Source organism: Gambusia affinis, linkage group LG22 (genome assembly GCF_019740435.1).
Source record: "Gambusia affinis linkage group LG22, SWU_Gaff_1.0, whole genome shotgun sequence".
Classification (NCBI taxonomy): domain Eukaryota; kingdom Metazoa; phylum Chordata; class Actinopteri; order Cyprinodontiformes; family Poeciliidae; genus Gambusia; species Gambusia affinis.
Window position 1 is genome coordinate 11,426,159 of NC_057889.1, and position 16,641 is coordinate 11,442,799.

The 16,641-nt window shown below is 37.6% G+C and overlaps 2 protein-coding genes across 3 annotated transcripts; both read right to left on the reverse strand.

Annotated features, from left to right (window-relative positions):
• Positions 1-1,309: 1,309 nt before the first annotated feature.
• On the reverse strand, positions 1,310-4,129 carry LOC122825042 (cathepsin B-like). Its single transcript, XM_044106092.1, has 10 exons — positions 4,101-4,129; positions 3,630-3,753; positions 3,447-3,532; positions 3,201-3,315; positions 3,003-3,118; positions 2,457-2,542; positions 2,242-2,385; positions 2,046-2,162; positions 1,512-1,640; positions 1,310-1,392 (listed from the first exon to the last, which is right to left on the reverse strand). Exons 2-10 carry the CDS (start codon positions 3,750-3,752, stop codon positions 1,316-1,318), a joined length of 993 nt encoding a protein of 330 aa, XP_043962027.1. The 5' UTR covers position 3,753; positions 4,101-4,129; the 3' UTR covers positions 1,310-1,315.
• A 1,240-nt stretch (positions 4,130-5,369) lies between these two features.
• Positions 5,370-11,759, reverse strand: fdft1 (farnesyl-diphosphate farnesyltransferase 1). 2 transcript variants are annotated; one of them, XM_044106056.1, is made up of 8 exons: positions 11,485-11,759; positions 9,473-9,570; positions 8,674-8,857; positions 8,420-8,548; positions 7,850-8,041; positions 7,257-7,433; positions 6,431-6,583; positions 5,374-6,349 (listed from the first exon to the last, which is right to left on the reverse strand). In XM_044106056.1, the coding sequence occupies exons 1-8, from the start codon at positions 11,581-11,583 to the stop codon at positions 6,128-6,130; spliced, it is 1,254 nt and encodes a 417-aa protein (XP_043961991.1). In that variant the 5' UTR covers positions 11,584-11,759; the 3' UTR covers positions 5,374-6,127. The 2 variants fall into 2 exon arrangements, with proteins under 2 accessions (XP_043961990.1, XP_043961991.1); XM_044106055.1 differs by lacking the exon at positions 11,485-11,759 and having other exon boundaries at positions 5,370-6,349; positions 9,473-10,338.
• Between the last annotated feature and the right edge of the window lie 4,882 nt (positions 11,760-16,641).

Below are 16,641 nucleotides of genomic sequence, written 5' to 3' on the forward strand. Positions count from 1 at the left end.
TAAAAATGATTAACAGTTTAATTTAAAGCCTCCTGCTATTTTGAAGTGTTGACCTTATGAAACATTGGCCAGTGTGGGGATTGAACCCATGACCTTGGCATTCTTAACAAGAGGCTCTGACCAGTTGAGCTAACCAGCCATACATAATGTTGATTTTTCATTGATATAAGAACCACTGAAATGATCTTACCACAATGAAGATTTGAGTAAAGAGATAATATTCTAATCTTTTTCAAAATCAATGTGCATAATGGTTTAATATACAGCCTCATGCTAATTTGAAGAGATGAATTTATTAAGACATTATATTTCTGTTGGCTAGTTGAACCCATGATCTTAGCTTTATAAGTACCCTTCTCTGACAAGCAGAGCTAACCAGCAACACATAATGGTGAGTTTTAATCAATGTTAGAATAACTTACATGATCTTTACAAAAAGCAGTGAAATTCTAAAGTTTTTCCAAAATCAACATGAATTAAGGTTTAATTTAAAGCCTCCTGCTATTTTGAAGATTTGACTTTATGAAACACATTATGTTTTCATTGGCCAATGTGGGGCTTGAACCCATGACCTAGGCTTTATGAGTTTCACTCTCCAACCAACTGAGCTAACCAGCCACACATAATCTTGTGTCTTCATCAATATAAGAAAAACACACAATCTTACTACAATGAAGATTTGAAGAAATGCTGTTATGTTTTTCAAAATCAACATGCTTAAAGGTGTATTTTCCAGCAATATTTTATTTTGAAGTGTTGATTTTATTTTCCAGCCATTTTTATTTTGAAGTGTTGATTTTAATTTCCACCCTTTTTTATTTTGAAGTATTTTGCCAGCATATTTTGCTGGCAAGGGGGTTGGCAGTCAAATACACAAGACTGGGAATTTTATGGAACAACCTTCACCAATAACCTCATTTCTTTTAACATGTTTTTTTTTTTGTGTATAAGCAAATAATTTATATGAAAATAAATGAATGAATATATGGTCATATTTACTTTGATATTAGATTTATTTAATGTTAAAACAAACCTTATAGAAGTACATGCAAATACTTTTTGTTACAAACATGTGTAAAAGCAACTTTAAAAATAAGCTTCTAACTCACATTTCACTGTAGAAACAGAAACAAAACAATTCCTTAAATTAAATTCAGATTCTCATTAATCAGGAATTGCTGCTTCAGGCTCTACCATAAAATAATCATCTGCCATGAAATCCATTCTTTATGATAATTTGAACATAAGTTTACATGTCATGTACTTGCTGGTCTTTGACCTTACAAAGAAGCTCGAAACATATTTTTTAAATCATCTATTTGAGGGGGATTCCTGCGACTACTTCAGACTCAATACCACATTCATCATTTCCACGTCTTATTTTGAAGAAACCTGTATGCGGAAAGCAACATGCAGACATTATTTCCAATTCTTACTGTAGTAGAATGCTATGAAATTTGAATTTCTGTTGTAGAATATGAATAAAAAAAACGTTACATATTCACTTTTACCTTTGTCTCCCCAGTCATTGTTCCAGGAGTTTGCAGCCAGCCAGTAGGGGGTGCCATTCTCCTCCCCCCAGCCTAGGATCTTTATGGCATGACCTCCCAGCATTTCTCCAGTCACATGCTGATACACGCCTGTTACAACAAGAAAGAGTTCCTTAACTTTCATGCTCAAGGAAGAGCATAAATACTCTTCTAAGTGTCAATTCGAAGAAGACAGAAATATTTGGAAAATCAGTTGTGACTCAGTGGTTTAGATTAATATAACAAGCAGGATCAGACTGAACAGGACTTCAGCAGATAACTGGTCTGCTTATCTGTCTCTGTATCCACAGCCTGAGCAAAGAAATGTGGTGAATTCACCTTGCTATGTTGTTAAGACACTTAGGAAAGAAGAAGACAAATACTTAAATAAAAAAAGCTATAGTGTTAATCATAAAATGAAGTTAAACACCTCAAAAATCAAATTAAAGGAAAAAATGTGAACAGTTTTGTTTGTAGAGTGGAGATAGTGAACAGCTGGGACAGCGAATGCCTCACCAGATTTGTACTGCAGGAAATCCTCATAGACACTAAAAGCTGCCTCCACAGGCCCGTTCTTATACAGCTCTGTCATGATCTGCTGCTGCTCTGAAGGGATGCTGTACGAGCGCAGGCCTAAAGGGGTGCAGACAAAGCTTAGAATCCAACACAAGATAAACCAAAGCCAGCAAAACTGTTTTTAAAATGCCTCTACCAAAGTGTTTGTCCTTTGGGTAAGACAGAGTATATCCATCCGTGCATTGCTGCACACATTTAGGGGTTTCTTTTTCGCCTTGGCACGGAGGACGAGTTCCATTTACGTGATGTTCACAGGGGGCAATGGTGTAGGGTCTGCAACCTGTAACACGCACAAGGCTGCTAAGTTTTTTGGCTCTCAAAAGATGCAGTTTGAGTGTGGGATGTACTCACCAACTTTGGAGTCATACAGGCCTCCTGTCACAAGGCCAGCCTTTGTCCAGAACTCCCAAGCAGCTGAGGGATAACCACCAAAACACCTGCAAGCAAACAAACCCACAATATATGTTACTTTAAAAAGTCTTCCAAAAGGGCGCAAGAATGCAAGAATAAGAAGGAAACACAAAAAATGGTTTGAATGTATTATCTTTTCTCCTTGATCTGGATTAAGCTACCAAACTGTTTACAATGCAACTGAGCAATCTTCTCCAAAAAACCCTTCACCATTAAAAATGTCAATCAAGTCTCAAAATGCCAAGTACTGATATCATTTGGAGGTTATTTTTTCAGTCTTTGGAACAAACATGCAAAGGCAAAAATTTGCACTTACAATTAACAATTCAAACATTACATTTTAAGAAAGATTTTGCTTGCTTTTTTGCTGTTTTCATTTGAAAAATTGAGCCACTGTTGTCATTTCTCAAGCATAGTTATCTTCGGAGATTTACGAATCTAGAAGTGCCCTTTTATGTGGAGAAATTTCTTTGTGCTTTTGCTCACCCCATTCCACAATCATCACAGCAGGTGAGCAGATCTTCAGCAGAGATCTCCAAAGTGACCTTTCCACCACTTTGGATACACAGACGGTCAGATATTGCTTCCACTGCCCCAAAAGCCTGTAGAAAAAAAAGATAAGTAACAAAATGTTGTGAAATAAAATAAATTTTTTGTTAAGTATTTGTAGGGGTGTTTTTTTACCCAGCAGGATCCACAGGAGCCCTGGTCTCTGATCTGATTGAGGGTGGGACAGTTGGGCCACTGCTGGCGTGGGTCAAAGCTGTCTGGAAGGTTTATACCTTCAATGTTGTGAACCCTAAACGAAAGAGGAGATAGTCTGTAACACCCTGCAGATGATAAACTTGTTGATTATTACCTGCTTTGTCATGTTAGAGTTTGAACACTCACATCTCACACCCTGAAATATGAAACACTGTTGAAACTTACACTTCTGGCAGTTTGGGTCCGTTGAGGATGGTGCCACAAAGCCCTCTCACATAGCTGATGTCAACATTCTGGAAGTTGTGGCCGGCCTAAACAAGAGTGAAGTAATACAGCTGTATTATTACCACAGTCTGTGGCCGTGACACTTTCATCTTGGAGAAAAAAACGAAAACTGAGTAGTCTCACTGTCCAGGTGGTGTTGGCTTTGTTAATAAGGTGGATCAGTTCTGAGGAGAAGGGAGAGGGATTAGGTCGAGCCCAGGCAACGGACCCCGTCACCGCGATACAGAGCAGGAAGAAAGGATGCATCCTGAATAACAGATGACATTATTAGTAAATGGGAGAAACATTATTAAAACACCTGAAATCATAAGAACTGTGATAATTGTAGCTGTAATTACACAGTTTACTGTTCCACGTGATGCTAGCTGTTGTGCTTATTTTCTCTGATTAAAACCAGAAACATTTAGTTCATTTTGTATATGACACCATTTCAAAGAAATAATTGGATAATTTTCCCAACTTCGAATTCTTAAATTCTGAGATAAACCAGTGCTATAAGTATTAATATAAATAAAAATTATTTCAATATTTTATCTAGTACAATTCTAGTTACAAGGGCAAAAAAAAAGACATCTTAAATCAATGTCTTCCTACCTGTGTTGCCGTTTCAAAGTTGAAAGCTTCTCTTCACTGCTATCAAAGTCTTTTATATGAGATGCAAAGTCATAGAATCACATGTTCATGCAATAAATGTACCATAACTGTTTGTCTCATGTGACCAGAAAAACTCCAAAGGTTTACTGTTGCTCTAGGAATTAGAATACAGGTGGGAATAAAAACAGAAATATGCAAACCCATGCAAGTCCCTCTTTATTTTGGTAAACAGAAGAGTAATTCACAGGGAACTCTATGGATCTAGGTCTTCTCCTTTAAAATTTATACCTCTGAAAGATGTTGATTTACTTATACAAAAAAAGCAAATCTAAATAAACCTCATAAAACAACAAAAACATACAATAATTTGCCACAGCTTGCCTGATAGTGGCCATGAGATTGAATGACGATCACCTGCCTTCCATAAATCTGAAGCAGCTTCGAATGCTTAACTTTTGCTTTACAATTATCGTTATGTCAGTTTAAAGTCACCCATGACTTACGTTTAGCATTATATTAACAAGGTGTCAGGCGCCTAAAAAATAGTTGTAAACTTGATTTATTATATTCCTTGCTGCTGTGAAAAATGTTTTGCTGTTACAGATTTCTTGCTGTGGTGTCTGGTAATAAGTTTTAAATTGTAAAAAAAAAAAAAAAAAAAAAAAAAAAAAAAAGCAAGGATCTGCTTAGCTGAAATTTCTGCATACTGGAGGATTTTAAAGCATGAATAGCCTGTTTAAAGTAATACCACATGTCAGATTTAAGCTCAGACTTGGACTAGGCCACTCCAACATCTTACTTTTTGAGTCATTGAGATACTAAAGGTCACTGTCCTCCTATAAATGGAGGACAGTGTGCTTTAGCTTGAAGTTGCCCGCTATTTTTTATTTTTCAGGTTCCATTTGCCTCATAAGACTATGAAAATGTTTGTAAGTACTTGGATTATTCAGACTTTTTTTTTTTTTTTAGCAAATATGAGATAGGCCTTTGTGTTAATTTTGATCAGCCATAATTTAAATGTTGGGACTGTCTCAAGAAAACATAAAACAGGAACAGTGACCTGAACTTTGGGAAAGGAAGTGTGTAATATGTCACCCTTGCTACAGTTGCTACTCTGACGGTGAAACAGAGTAGCAACTGAAAACATTATTGGCTCAAGTTTGCATAAATTTGACTACTTCTTCATCCATTCAAAAAAATTGCTACCACATGCATTATTTATTTGTAGGTTCATTTTAAAAAGGTTCTCCATCTTTGACTCAAATAAAATGAAACAGAAGTGCAAGCTTACTCTGATTTCACACAGATTGCACCCTTTAGATTCTTTATTTCTTCAAATATTTTATTTTTATATTTGTATCATGTTCAAATAAATTTCATTTCATTTCATTTCAAAATATGTACAAATGAAAATGACATTACATAGCAATGTTTGTAGTCCTCCTTTGGTTCTGTACAAGGTCACTCTGTGCTAGCCTTTCTACTCACCAAAGCTGTTAAGGACACTTTGCCAACAAATTCCTCTTGTTCAAAATCTATTTTACTTTATTCCATTTCTTTTAGTTCATGAGTGATAAAATTAGCAGAAAGATCTTTCCCATATATTGCTGAATAAATTCAAAACTGAATGAAACACGAAATGTTCTAAATCGGTTATAGGAATATGTCCATGTGATCCAACAGTGCAAATGCTGATGTACTTTCAAGAGTTTCTCACAGTGAGGATTCAACAAGAACACAAAAAGCTAAAATTTCAGAAAACAAAAATCAGTGAAACTTCACAAAGGTTGATAGTTGTTGTCTAAAATCCAAAAATTGTCCTTTTGCGGTAAACACAAAATGGATGAGAACGCAGAATTTTTTTTTTTTAGATCAGGCTGCAAAAAGAATCCCAAAGTTCAATAAGCCTGTGGTTCTTTAATAGCCAGTGTGGGACTCCAATGTGGGAAGACATTCCTTAGATTTCCCAAGGAAGAGAAGGACTAGATGTCCAGGAAAAGACAGGGGTTGTCTAATCAGGAAGAGAGTCACTGCATGTCACCTGTGCCCTGCGCCTGGGCAGCTGTCGTACTGAGATACTGCCAACTCAGCGCGGCCAGCAGCATGGCAGCCGACAGGTACATAGGAGACAGGTGGTGGTTCCTGCAGCTGAGGTCAGGTTGAGGAAGGGCAGACTTCTCCTGGATTACAGCCAGGATGTGAAGCGTCTTGTCCCGCGTCGGATCGGTGAGGGAGACCTTCTGTAAAATCTGCCAAAAGAGAGAGGAATTTGGGTCAACAGGTTCATGAGGCAGAAGCCGGCAGAGAAAAGACTGAGAGAACCTACAAACCTCTTGACTGTACTGGGCGATGATGGTCTGCACAGCTCTCATGTTGGTGGCTTCCATCATTAGGGTGACAGCCTGTCCCTTTCTGATCTTCACCACACCCTGAAACACCATCGGGTTGTTGTAGCATGTTGAGAGGGTAGCTATTGCCATCACCTGGTTGACAGAGGGATTACATCTTTTCAGCCGACAAAATCAAAATTATCATCTAAAAAGATGTTTTAATGCAAGCGAAAAATACTTTTAACATACATATACAGAAAAAAAACAGTATGTATTTGGGTGTCTGATTTCACTACTACTGTGAAACCAATGAGAAAAACATCAATAACTCTTTGTATTTGATTCTGGGATTTTCCTAGCGCTAAAATAGCCATAAATAAGGAGGGCAGATGTAATTAAACACTGTTGCAGACAAGAAGTCTGTAAATTATTTAAAAAGTGAATATTTTTTATGAAGAAATATGAGAAATATATTTCCAGATATATATTTCTGGAAATATATATCTAGAAATATATAACAGTTTCCAGATGTCGCAGAAATCAGCATAAAGTGTCAGTCCCAGTGAACTCCCCACTACATTGACAACTACTTTATAATGCAGTAGCCATATTACTATAAACCAGTGATAGTGCTTACTACTGGTTTTAATTCATACCAACTATTTTGACAGTTCAATTCCAAATCTACAAACACAGTTTTTGTTGTCAAACCTTTCCTTTAGTTTAAAGTAACTTTAATGAGAATATATGCTGCACAGAGAGTGAAACACCTGGACATTAAGTGAAATCATCACATTATTTGAGTAGAAGACCAAATGGTCTTTACTTGTGGAATGGCGCAGAAATTGAAGACGCTTTGGTTGCGCAGCCGAGACAGGTAGGCGATGACGTCGGGGACGTGACGCAGAGCGTCGGTGACCAGCAGGTTAAGGCAGGACAGAGCCGACTCCAGCTTCTCGGGCTGGGCTAGATCCTCCAGACGACTCGCAAACTGGCTCCACGCCTGCACAGCGACACAAAAGAGATGTCATTTACAACATTTCCTGCGCTCAACGTGTCCCTTGGTAAAAACTGAAAAGATCCACAGCTCAGGTAGGAGTATCTGGAATGAAGTCATATCAAGTCCTGTTTGCAGCTTGTTACAAGCCAGGTATGAAAAACACCAAAATATGTACAACATGGTGCTCTGGTTAGATGACTGACTTTTTTTTTTTTTTTTTTTAAACCTACATGCAAATTGCAAAGTGTAACAGTGGGCAAAAATTAATCATATATATGTATAACGATTCTTATAAACGCTTTATTTCAATTCAGTGGGAATCTTTTGTAAATGACTCTCATTTCTGAAGCCACTAAAACTGCCACAACTGCAAGGCTAATAAACTCAATCTAACTTGACGTTTTTGTTGTTGTTGATACCTCTTTTGGCCAGAAGGCCCGTCCCTCCTGAGTATCTTCCAGATAGTCTCGGATGATGTTTGTTTTCTGCAGGAATAGGCCCATTGAGTTTGCCAGCTCCGTGTCCCGTCCCACTTCTGGATCCTCCAGCTGGGAGGCAGAGAAGAGCCGCGACAGACCGATGCCGACGAGACCGGCAACGTAGTGGCAATACTGCACAGATCAAAAGACACACAACAAGGTTGTTATCACTATAACAAGGTACTAATAATACCATTGTGGCTAATAGGTCACCTTACGTTGCCCCTGGATTAGTCGTTAGTTCTCAGATTATTACACATTTACAATATAGTGACAAACACTTAATAAATCTATTGTAACTATTTTCCTAGAATGGAAAAAAAATGTGTGTGGAATTCAAAACATGCAAGATTAAAGATTAGGCAATGATCAGCTGCCAGCACAAACAGTCTATTACAATCATTGAGTAGAACCTTTATAATAAAATCAAACATGCGTAGGAATCCATTCAAAGTCATTTATTTTGCTGTTTTGCTTCTAACATAACTGTGGCACATGGATAACTCTTACCAGGTCCCACTCTTTCATGGATCCCACCTTCTTCTCCAGAAATTCTGCCATCCCGACACCCATCCGGTGGCAGATATCAGAGATGACGTCTCTGTATTCCTGCGCAAGGTTTCTAAATTCCAGTGATATCTGGGTTCAAACAATCACAGTTACTCTTAATAAACTGCATTAATGTAAATGTACATCAACTCATGTAGAAATCCCTCTGCAGTGGTTTTAATGGCTTTCTTTGTGCATGTATGGGTGCCGCTGACCGTAGGGAAATCCTCCAGAACTTGACGGTCCTTCTCATGGCTCTCAGTGAAGCACCACTCCTCCTGGTACAGGTACGTGTGGAAATTGTTAAGCATGGGCGCCTTCTTCTCCAAAGGGATGGTCATGTCGTCCTCAACTGTGTCCAGTGCACGAAGCACCAGGTAGAAGATGCAAACCGCATGTCTGGATCAAAATCAATGAAAAACTTGCAAGATTACTACAAATGTGAATGTGTTCTATTGGAATTTTATTTGACAGACCAAAACAATCATTGATAAACTGTTTGTTAGTTTTGACAAGAAACAAACAGACTAGTTAGACATTTTCCTTCAATATTTACATAATTTCCAAACTATTTAAATAAATGATCAAACCAGTCCTTGAGAAAGTTATATTGGGTAATCCTGAACTGATGTTTTGCTGCAGCCAAATAGGATTTTACAAAGCAATGTGCAAAGTACACTCTAATGACTGGTATTTAGGATAGCAAATAACTGAAGAAGTTATTGATTTATTGGGGCTGTTGACGGTTTTATAAAAGTTAAACTGACGCAACGCGTCCCTCAGGAGGAGCTGACAAACACAACATTGCTTTTGCAGACATACAAAGGAGCTGCATATGTCTCCACATGCCTGAAGTTTTATACTGAAGGACTCAATATGGCTGAAATACACGCAAATCTACCTCCGCGTTTCTTTACGTTATTTTAAGGGAAGATTCAAGCTGCAGCCATCATGCCATGGAACATTTTGCAGACACACCTCTCCTCACCTGCAGCCAGCTCAGCTCTGACTCACCTCAGCTCTCCGTCCAGCGCCTGAATCACGGCCGCAAAGCTCCTGCTGGTCTGATTCAGATATACGTAGCAGGTCCGCAGACTGTCGCTCATGGACTCCTGGCAGGAGAGACAAAGAAATGCTGTTTGTCGGTAGAAACCCGCGGTTTTGAGGGCACTACTGGGTCTGGTTGCCTCCTGCAGGCCCCTGTCCCCGCGCCTCCTCCAGCCCTGCAGGACCGACCGAGGGGGAGAGGAGCCGCAGCCTCGCGGCGCCACCGAGAGGGAGCGCTTCAACACGGACAGAGAGGCCGGACATTTGCAGCAGGCTCCGGCCATGCGAAAACCCTGACGGGAAGAGCCCGAGCCTGCAGTTAGGAGACGACACGGTCCATGTGGAGGACACGCTGCTTCGGGGAGTAACAAACTCCGAGTCCATGTAGAGGACAAGCTAGCGGAGAGAGGGGTCGAAGCGCGTTGTAAAATCTTTTGGAGGGCGTGAGGTCGCACCGCAGGTCTATAAGCAAGCCTATAGCAGCATTAGCAGAGCGGACCTGACGCAGAGCGTTTGTAGATCTGTTGTTATGATCAGACACACGTCCCCACCCCCTCAACCCACAACACGAGCAGCTGCAACGTTGTTTCCTAATCCAGCTTCATGAAATATTACCATTTAGATCAATTTAGATCCAACGCTAGTCAAAACAATATATAGGATGCACTGCTGCAGGGTTGTAGTATATGTTTTTTAATCGATTTAAAGCAAATATAGGCTTAAAATAAACATTGTCCAACCAACTGGTATTTTCGCAAATAAAATGTGGGAAAGCGATGCTTAGTTTTAGCGCTGTTGCTATGACTGAAAGAACGTGTGCATTGTTGCAGTACACAATGCACTGCAAAACGAGTGTTTATTTCTGCAAAACGAATCGTGACAAACAGATCAAAAAGCAGAAGTAAGAGGGACAGTGTTTTGCTGACACCTAGTGGAAGACCGTGGGAACTACATCCGTTTGTATTTTCTTGAAAAGCAGTGCAGTAAATAAGGTAAAATAGGCTTAAATGAAACACAGGGCACTAAAGAAAAAGTTCTCGTGTTGTATTTTCAGGTGCAACTCAATAAATTCTTTGAGGTTTTAAGTAAGCCAGGATGTGTAGGCAGGTGCTAATTATTTTTTTTTTTTCAAATTATTTCAGCATCTTCATAAAGCTTACCAGCTGAGCAAAGCAATAAGAGCCCTAAAGTTTCATGGTAAGCAGCTGACTTTTATTGTTAGCCTAAAATAGACGGTCACCCTTTCAAACAGACAAATTTATGCTATGTTTAGATAAATGTCAACCAAAGTTCCTCACATTTTCAAGGCCTTAACAGTGGAATGCAGTGGCGTACCTTTCCGTGATCACTGTTCCACATTTATCTTTGGTATTGTTAATAAAGGGAGTCAGAGTGGCTTTTTGCTCTAGCTTGAAATAAAGGCCACCCAATCAGTGCGGGTTGGGTGGGTTAAGATTAAATCGGATCACTACATTTGCCAGGATACATTTAGAAGGATGCAGCACTTTTTGGAGCAACAGTCTCTGCATTGCAGTGACATCTATTGTGTGCTGAAATGTCAGCAACAAAAATTGGAGTCTGTTTTAAGACATTTTTGCAGGCTGATTTTCTTTTCAGGTCACATTGGTATTTAAACTGTGAGATTATCATCTCCCTTTAGTGGTGAACCCTCCAAGCTCATTATGCAATTTAAATCCTACGTCAGTGGTCACCTCTGCCTGGTAAGAGCACAGATCTGATTTGACAAAGTCCTATTAGTTGCTTGCTTCCACTCTCGACGGCGCAATTAACAGCACTGCAAAGCAGCAGGCCTACATTCTAACAGGCCTGTATGTTCATTTTATTATGATTTGCATATTTTTTTGTAGCTGTTCTGAAAAGCAGAACATGACGTGCTGCATAATTCCCATGATATATCCAGCCTCTTCATAGTGCAGCGTCTGTCTCAGTACTGAGCTTGCTGAACGTATTTTACTCACATAATCCAACTTTGGCATGACAGCTCTGCATCCTCCCATCTTAAACTTAAACAGATTAAATATCTCCTCCGGATGTCCCAGTGATTTCAGGATGTCCATGTTGCCTCAGGTTGTCCCGGTCTTACTCTGGCAGACTGATGTGCAGTACTGAACAGATGCTCTCCATCGGCGCTTTCCTCGCTGAGATGCAGCTGTCCAAAGACCACCATTAGATGAATGATGTTTTCTGTCTCAAGCGCGTCATATGGACTGACGCTTACGATTGGCTGGCTCGTCATGGGTATACAGCGAAAGGTCCAATGAGCGACCAGAGCGTCTGGCGTGATGCCCCGCCTCAATGAAGTGTCATCTGAGCGCACCTTTTGATTGGCCCGTTGGTCATCCGAAAGAAAAACCATACCTGCGCAATAATATTTAAATCGACGGAACTAGGCCTGTATGGCAGGGCATTAAAACATATATTTAAACCACACTGTGGCATAGACACTTTGTATCTTTGCAACGTTATAGTAGCAGCAGCATAACTCTGGAAACACTTAAGCGTATGTAATACTAACACTATCAACATTATTTATTTTATTTAGTGTGCTCCTTTCTGGATAGTCAAAAAATATTGAGTCTGGATCCCTTCAGTGTCCTATTTTCTGTAAAAAAGCAGAGGTTAGGGATATTTTGGCTGTTGACTTTGTTGAATTAATGGGAAAGTATTTGGTTTGGGCAACTCTTTTATTGACTAATGAATTAATTAATAGATTCAGATCCTCCCAAGAAAGAATATTTGCAGGAAGCAATTGTTTGCCCAATTTAATGTATCTAAAGAAAACACTAAAAGTTTTCAGATGTAATTTTTCATCTTAAAATGCTATGTTGGGTTTATATTACAGATATCCATAATTCCATCTTTTCGAGTTAAAAATAAATTATTCCACATACCACAAATTCAAATATCTCTAACTTTCCCACATTACATTATTTCTGCTAACCATTTGTTTTTTCTTCACAGTTCCAGATATCGACAAGAAAATTGCTTTTCTCCAGACTTAAGACTCTGGAAATGAATATTGTTGAATACACATGAACATATTTAATAGATGTTGTTTGTGGCTAGAAATGATGTCAATTTGATCAGTTAAGGTTTTATTATTATTATTATTATTATTATTATTATTATTATTATTATTATTATTATTATTATTATTATTATTATTATTATTATTATTATTATTATTATTATTATTATTATTATTATATACATTTTAAAAGTACTTCATTAGTTTTACTGCTTGCAATGATTCAGGAATCCACATGTGTTGAAAACAACTTGCTGTGTGGTATCAAAATGTGGAAAAATGAGATTTAAGTAAATTTGGCAAAAGAGCCGGCTTGGGTGTTTCCCAAATTCATTACCTTCTGAGTGTTTATTTTCAGCTATCTCTGGGGTTTACAGAAAATGGTCTACAAGAGAGAAAATATACAGTGAGCAGCTGTTGTTTGAAACAATAAGTCAGTAGTCAGATGAGAATGGACTAATCATTTTGATATGACACAAAAGCAACAGCAGTTTAAATAACCACTTGTTAAGGTCAATGTGGGTATTATTTACCAACGCAGAATAAACAACTCATCAAACCCTGAAGCAGAAGATCACACCAGGTGTCACTCCTGTTAGGTAAGAACAGCAAACTGAAGGGACAATTTACACAAGCTCAACATTTGATGACAAAGTGAGAAGAAACTTTGGGGATTTGATGGGTATCAATTTCAAATGACACGGTCAGATTTGGGATCTATGTAAGAATATAAATCCATCCTGCAGGCAGTTTGTAGGGAATTAGCTCTGCTATAGAGCAGACACTCCTATATAGGTTAATAATGTAGGAACAACCAGATGTTTTGGGCAACGTTTTGACTGTGCCAAAAAAAAAAAAAAAAAAAAAAAAAAAAAACCTAACAGAATGTATCTAATTGAGTGAGTGGTAAATATGTATTTATTGTAGAAGTCCTGTCTTGCTATTATGTTATAAATTAGTTTGCCCGGTCATTGATACTAATTGTTATTTCAAAAGTGTCCACACACTGATAAACTGTGAAATATGGAGAAAAATTCAACCAAATTTAAACATGAGTAAATGCATTATTTGCTTTTAAAAATTTGGCATAAAGGGCTGAAAAATAATATTCTGCTTTCTAAATAAATGCTAATATTCAGGTAGAGTCTTGCCTCTAACTGTGGACTGAAGCTTGTTGACACCGAGATAAGCTGAGCTCCCTGATTATCACGTAGCACATAAACAAGCCACTGGATTACAGACAGCTCTGATGTCCAAACATGTAGGGGCCAGACATTCGAAATCAGTTGTTTGCTTCCCATTGTTTTGACTTCCTCCTTTACATGCTCTCTTACACAATGCCTGCATAAACCAGCACAAACACAGAGTAGGTATACAATGTTGCTAAACTGTACATGAAAATATGAAACACACAAACATAAGAGAAAGGACAACAACTGTTATCTTTAACACAGTTTGACCTAAATTTCAAAAATGAATAAATAAATTAAATGAGAGGGTTTAAAAAAAACAATCCTAATGCACATACACACATGATGGTACATGTAAATATGTTTCCATTAAAATAACGCCACAACCTGCAGTGTATGGTTATTCAGAAAAATGCTGCTGGCTGCATTACATTCAGACGACTCAATTCCACAGAACGTCACTCAGTGCCTTTTTAGGAGTTGGGATGATAATCACACCCATTCAGAAGTCTATGATTCTGTATTGGAGTAATTGGTTTACTTGGCAATCATGGATGATTAGTTCAGTGTAAATTCAACAAGCCCAAACCTGCCTGATCAGAGAAAGAGTCTGCCAATAGAAGTGAGCGACAAGTTGTGTCCTGGTTCTGAAAGACTCTGGTAGGCAGGATATGGGGGAAAGCAGGACATGACAACTGATACAAATACAAGCAATAAAATTCATTCATGATTAATATCTATCACAGTATGAATATTGAACTGAACAAGGTTGCTGTTAATCAGAAGGTTAGACAAAATGGTCCTCTTCTCCCTTACCTAGTTTGATCAAATGCAATACATGAAAAAGAACATTCACAACATATATAACCTTATCCACTTACTTAATGGTACACTTTGCAAGTACCTGTTAACTTCCCTTTTCCTTCAAAACTGCCTTAGTTTTTTTTTTATTATTTCAACAAAATGTCATAAATATCCCTCCATGTTTTATTCCATATTGAGTTCCATTAGTGCCAAAAATAAGTTTATGTCTGTAAGTAGTGTACGTAGCGCTCTTGTACAAAGCATCATGTCTAAGTGTATGTAAAGTGTATATGTATTGTGTCTATTAACTGTGTTGCATCTATATGCCACACTTAATGTAGTATTCTGACCTACAGCAATTCAAGATAAAGACTCATGCTCTAGACATTCTATATTTTCCATGTCAGGGTTTAAGTTCAAGACCAATAAAATCCTTTCAAAACAAAATCCAGAAATAAAACTATTACTGAATGTATTTATGTATGCGGAACACTTGTGAATTCTGCAAACTATTACTGAGAGTAATTATTTTATGTATGCGGAACACTTGTGAATACTTCAAATTTATCTTTATACGTTTCAGTTTCCCAGAAGTGTGATATTTATAGCAAATGGGAGCTCATCCAGATAGACTGCTGCATAGAAACAATGCTTTATTCATATTAAAGGATCAAAAGTGTGTCAAAAACATATACCTCATGACGTGGTGGATCTTATGTTGGAAAAAAAGCTATTAAATACTTTAAAGTACTTTTTTGTCTGTCTGTTTGTTTGTTTGTTAAATGTTAATGGGGCCTTTGATTTGGCGTAAAAATTCCCAACAGATCAGAATAACAGTCTAAGTAATCCACTCATGCAAAGAATTCAAATACAATTATTCTACACTTGAAGTTATGGATTTGGTTGCAAATAATTAACGAAGTAATTGCCATCTTTTATTATTTCCACTCTTGACCTAAGCACCCTAGCACATCTAGTTGTTTTGTCCTATTTGCTTTTAAAATAAAAATAGTCCATATTTTTAAAATGTAATGAGTAACAGTGGTTTTATTGTAATAATATATTTATTTATTACAGATCCTTATTTTTAAACTATATATATGTATAAACTACCAGTCAGGTCTAATGCATTACCACTTAACACTGAAACATATTACAGATGTGATTACCAAAGTTAAACACAATCCGTCACATGATCTTTATAATTAATTGTAGGCTCTATAAATTGCTGCAAAGCAAATTGTGTGATTGCTGGTTTCAAGTCATTTTCGCCACATCTAGATGTGTAAGTGCATCAACTTAATTGGTGGATTTTTGCATTTGTGTAAACAAGCATTTGAAGAGGTGCATCTAATAATGTCTTTGCACAAAATGAAATGACCGTAGGCAGCAGCAGTCTGTTTCTGAAGTTGTGTACAGGCTTAGACATATTCCTAAAATGAAAATTATACCTTTGTGCCCACAGGGTCCCGGGTTACCTGCATACCTTTAGCTTTACATTTCAGACAGTTCTGAGGGAGAAGTCTTTGTGAGTGCTTGTGCTTCATTCACATTATTTGTATTGTAAAAAAAATTACAATAAAAAGAAAGAAACCAAAATCAAAACTAACCATATAACTGGGGTCCTTAATTGTGTATTTTATCTACACATTACAAATTCATGGATACCTATCTCCACCACCAGCCTGAGAAAAGTGGTAGTGTAGTGATAAGAAATATCTCATCATTATGTATTGAACAATTTGGTTAACTAGCACTAATTAACAAAAGAATGCCACCTGGAAGTAATTTACAAGACAATTTGTTAACAAAATCAGAATTTGGATTCAATTCAAAACTGTGAAATTCAATTCCAATACAATCTAATGATGTAATCATATCAAATACAGTCTGAACCCATCCTAAATATAATATTGCATAGTCAAATTAATTTAATTGTATCATTTGAAGCCGAGGGGTAAAAAGTTGCTTATGAAAGGAAGGCGATGTAACTGATTTGAATCGTTGACAATGCAGCAATTCTTCCTCTTGAGCAAAGAAGCGACAAAGCACTTAGCCAGGAATACTTTCTATGTTAAGAAAAAATAAAGAGA

Coding starts and splice junctions, on each gene's coding strand:
- fdft1 (XM_044106055.1), bottom strand. CDS start 9,789: ATGGCCGGAGCCTGCTGCAAATGTCCGGCCTCTCTGTCCGTGTTGAAG. Junction 8,042..8,419: donor CCATGAAAGAGTGGGACCTG/GTAAGAGTTATC, acceptor TGATCTGTGCAG/TATTGCCACTACGTTGCCGG. Junction 6,584..7,256: donor ATTTCTGCGCCATTCCACAA/GTAAAGACCATT, acceptor TCTGTCAACCAG/GTGATGGCAATAGCTACCCT.
- LOC122825042 (XM_044106092.1), bottom strand. CDS start 3,752: ATGCATCCTTTCTTCCTGCTCTGTATCGCGGTGACGGGGTCCGTTGCC. Junction 3,119..3,200: donor GCTCCTGTGGATCCTGCTGG/GTAAAAAAACAC, acceptor TTTTTTCTACAG/GCTTTTGGGGCAGTGGAAGC. Junction 2,163..2,241: donor CCCAAAGGACAAACACTTTG/GTAGAGGCATTT, acceptor GCACCCCTTTAG/GCCTGCGCTCGTACAGCATC.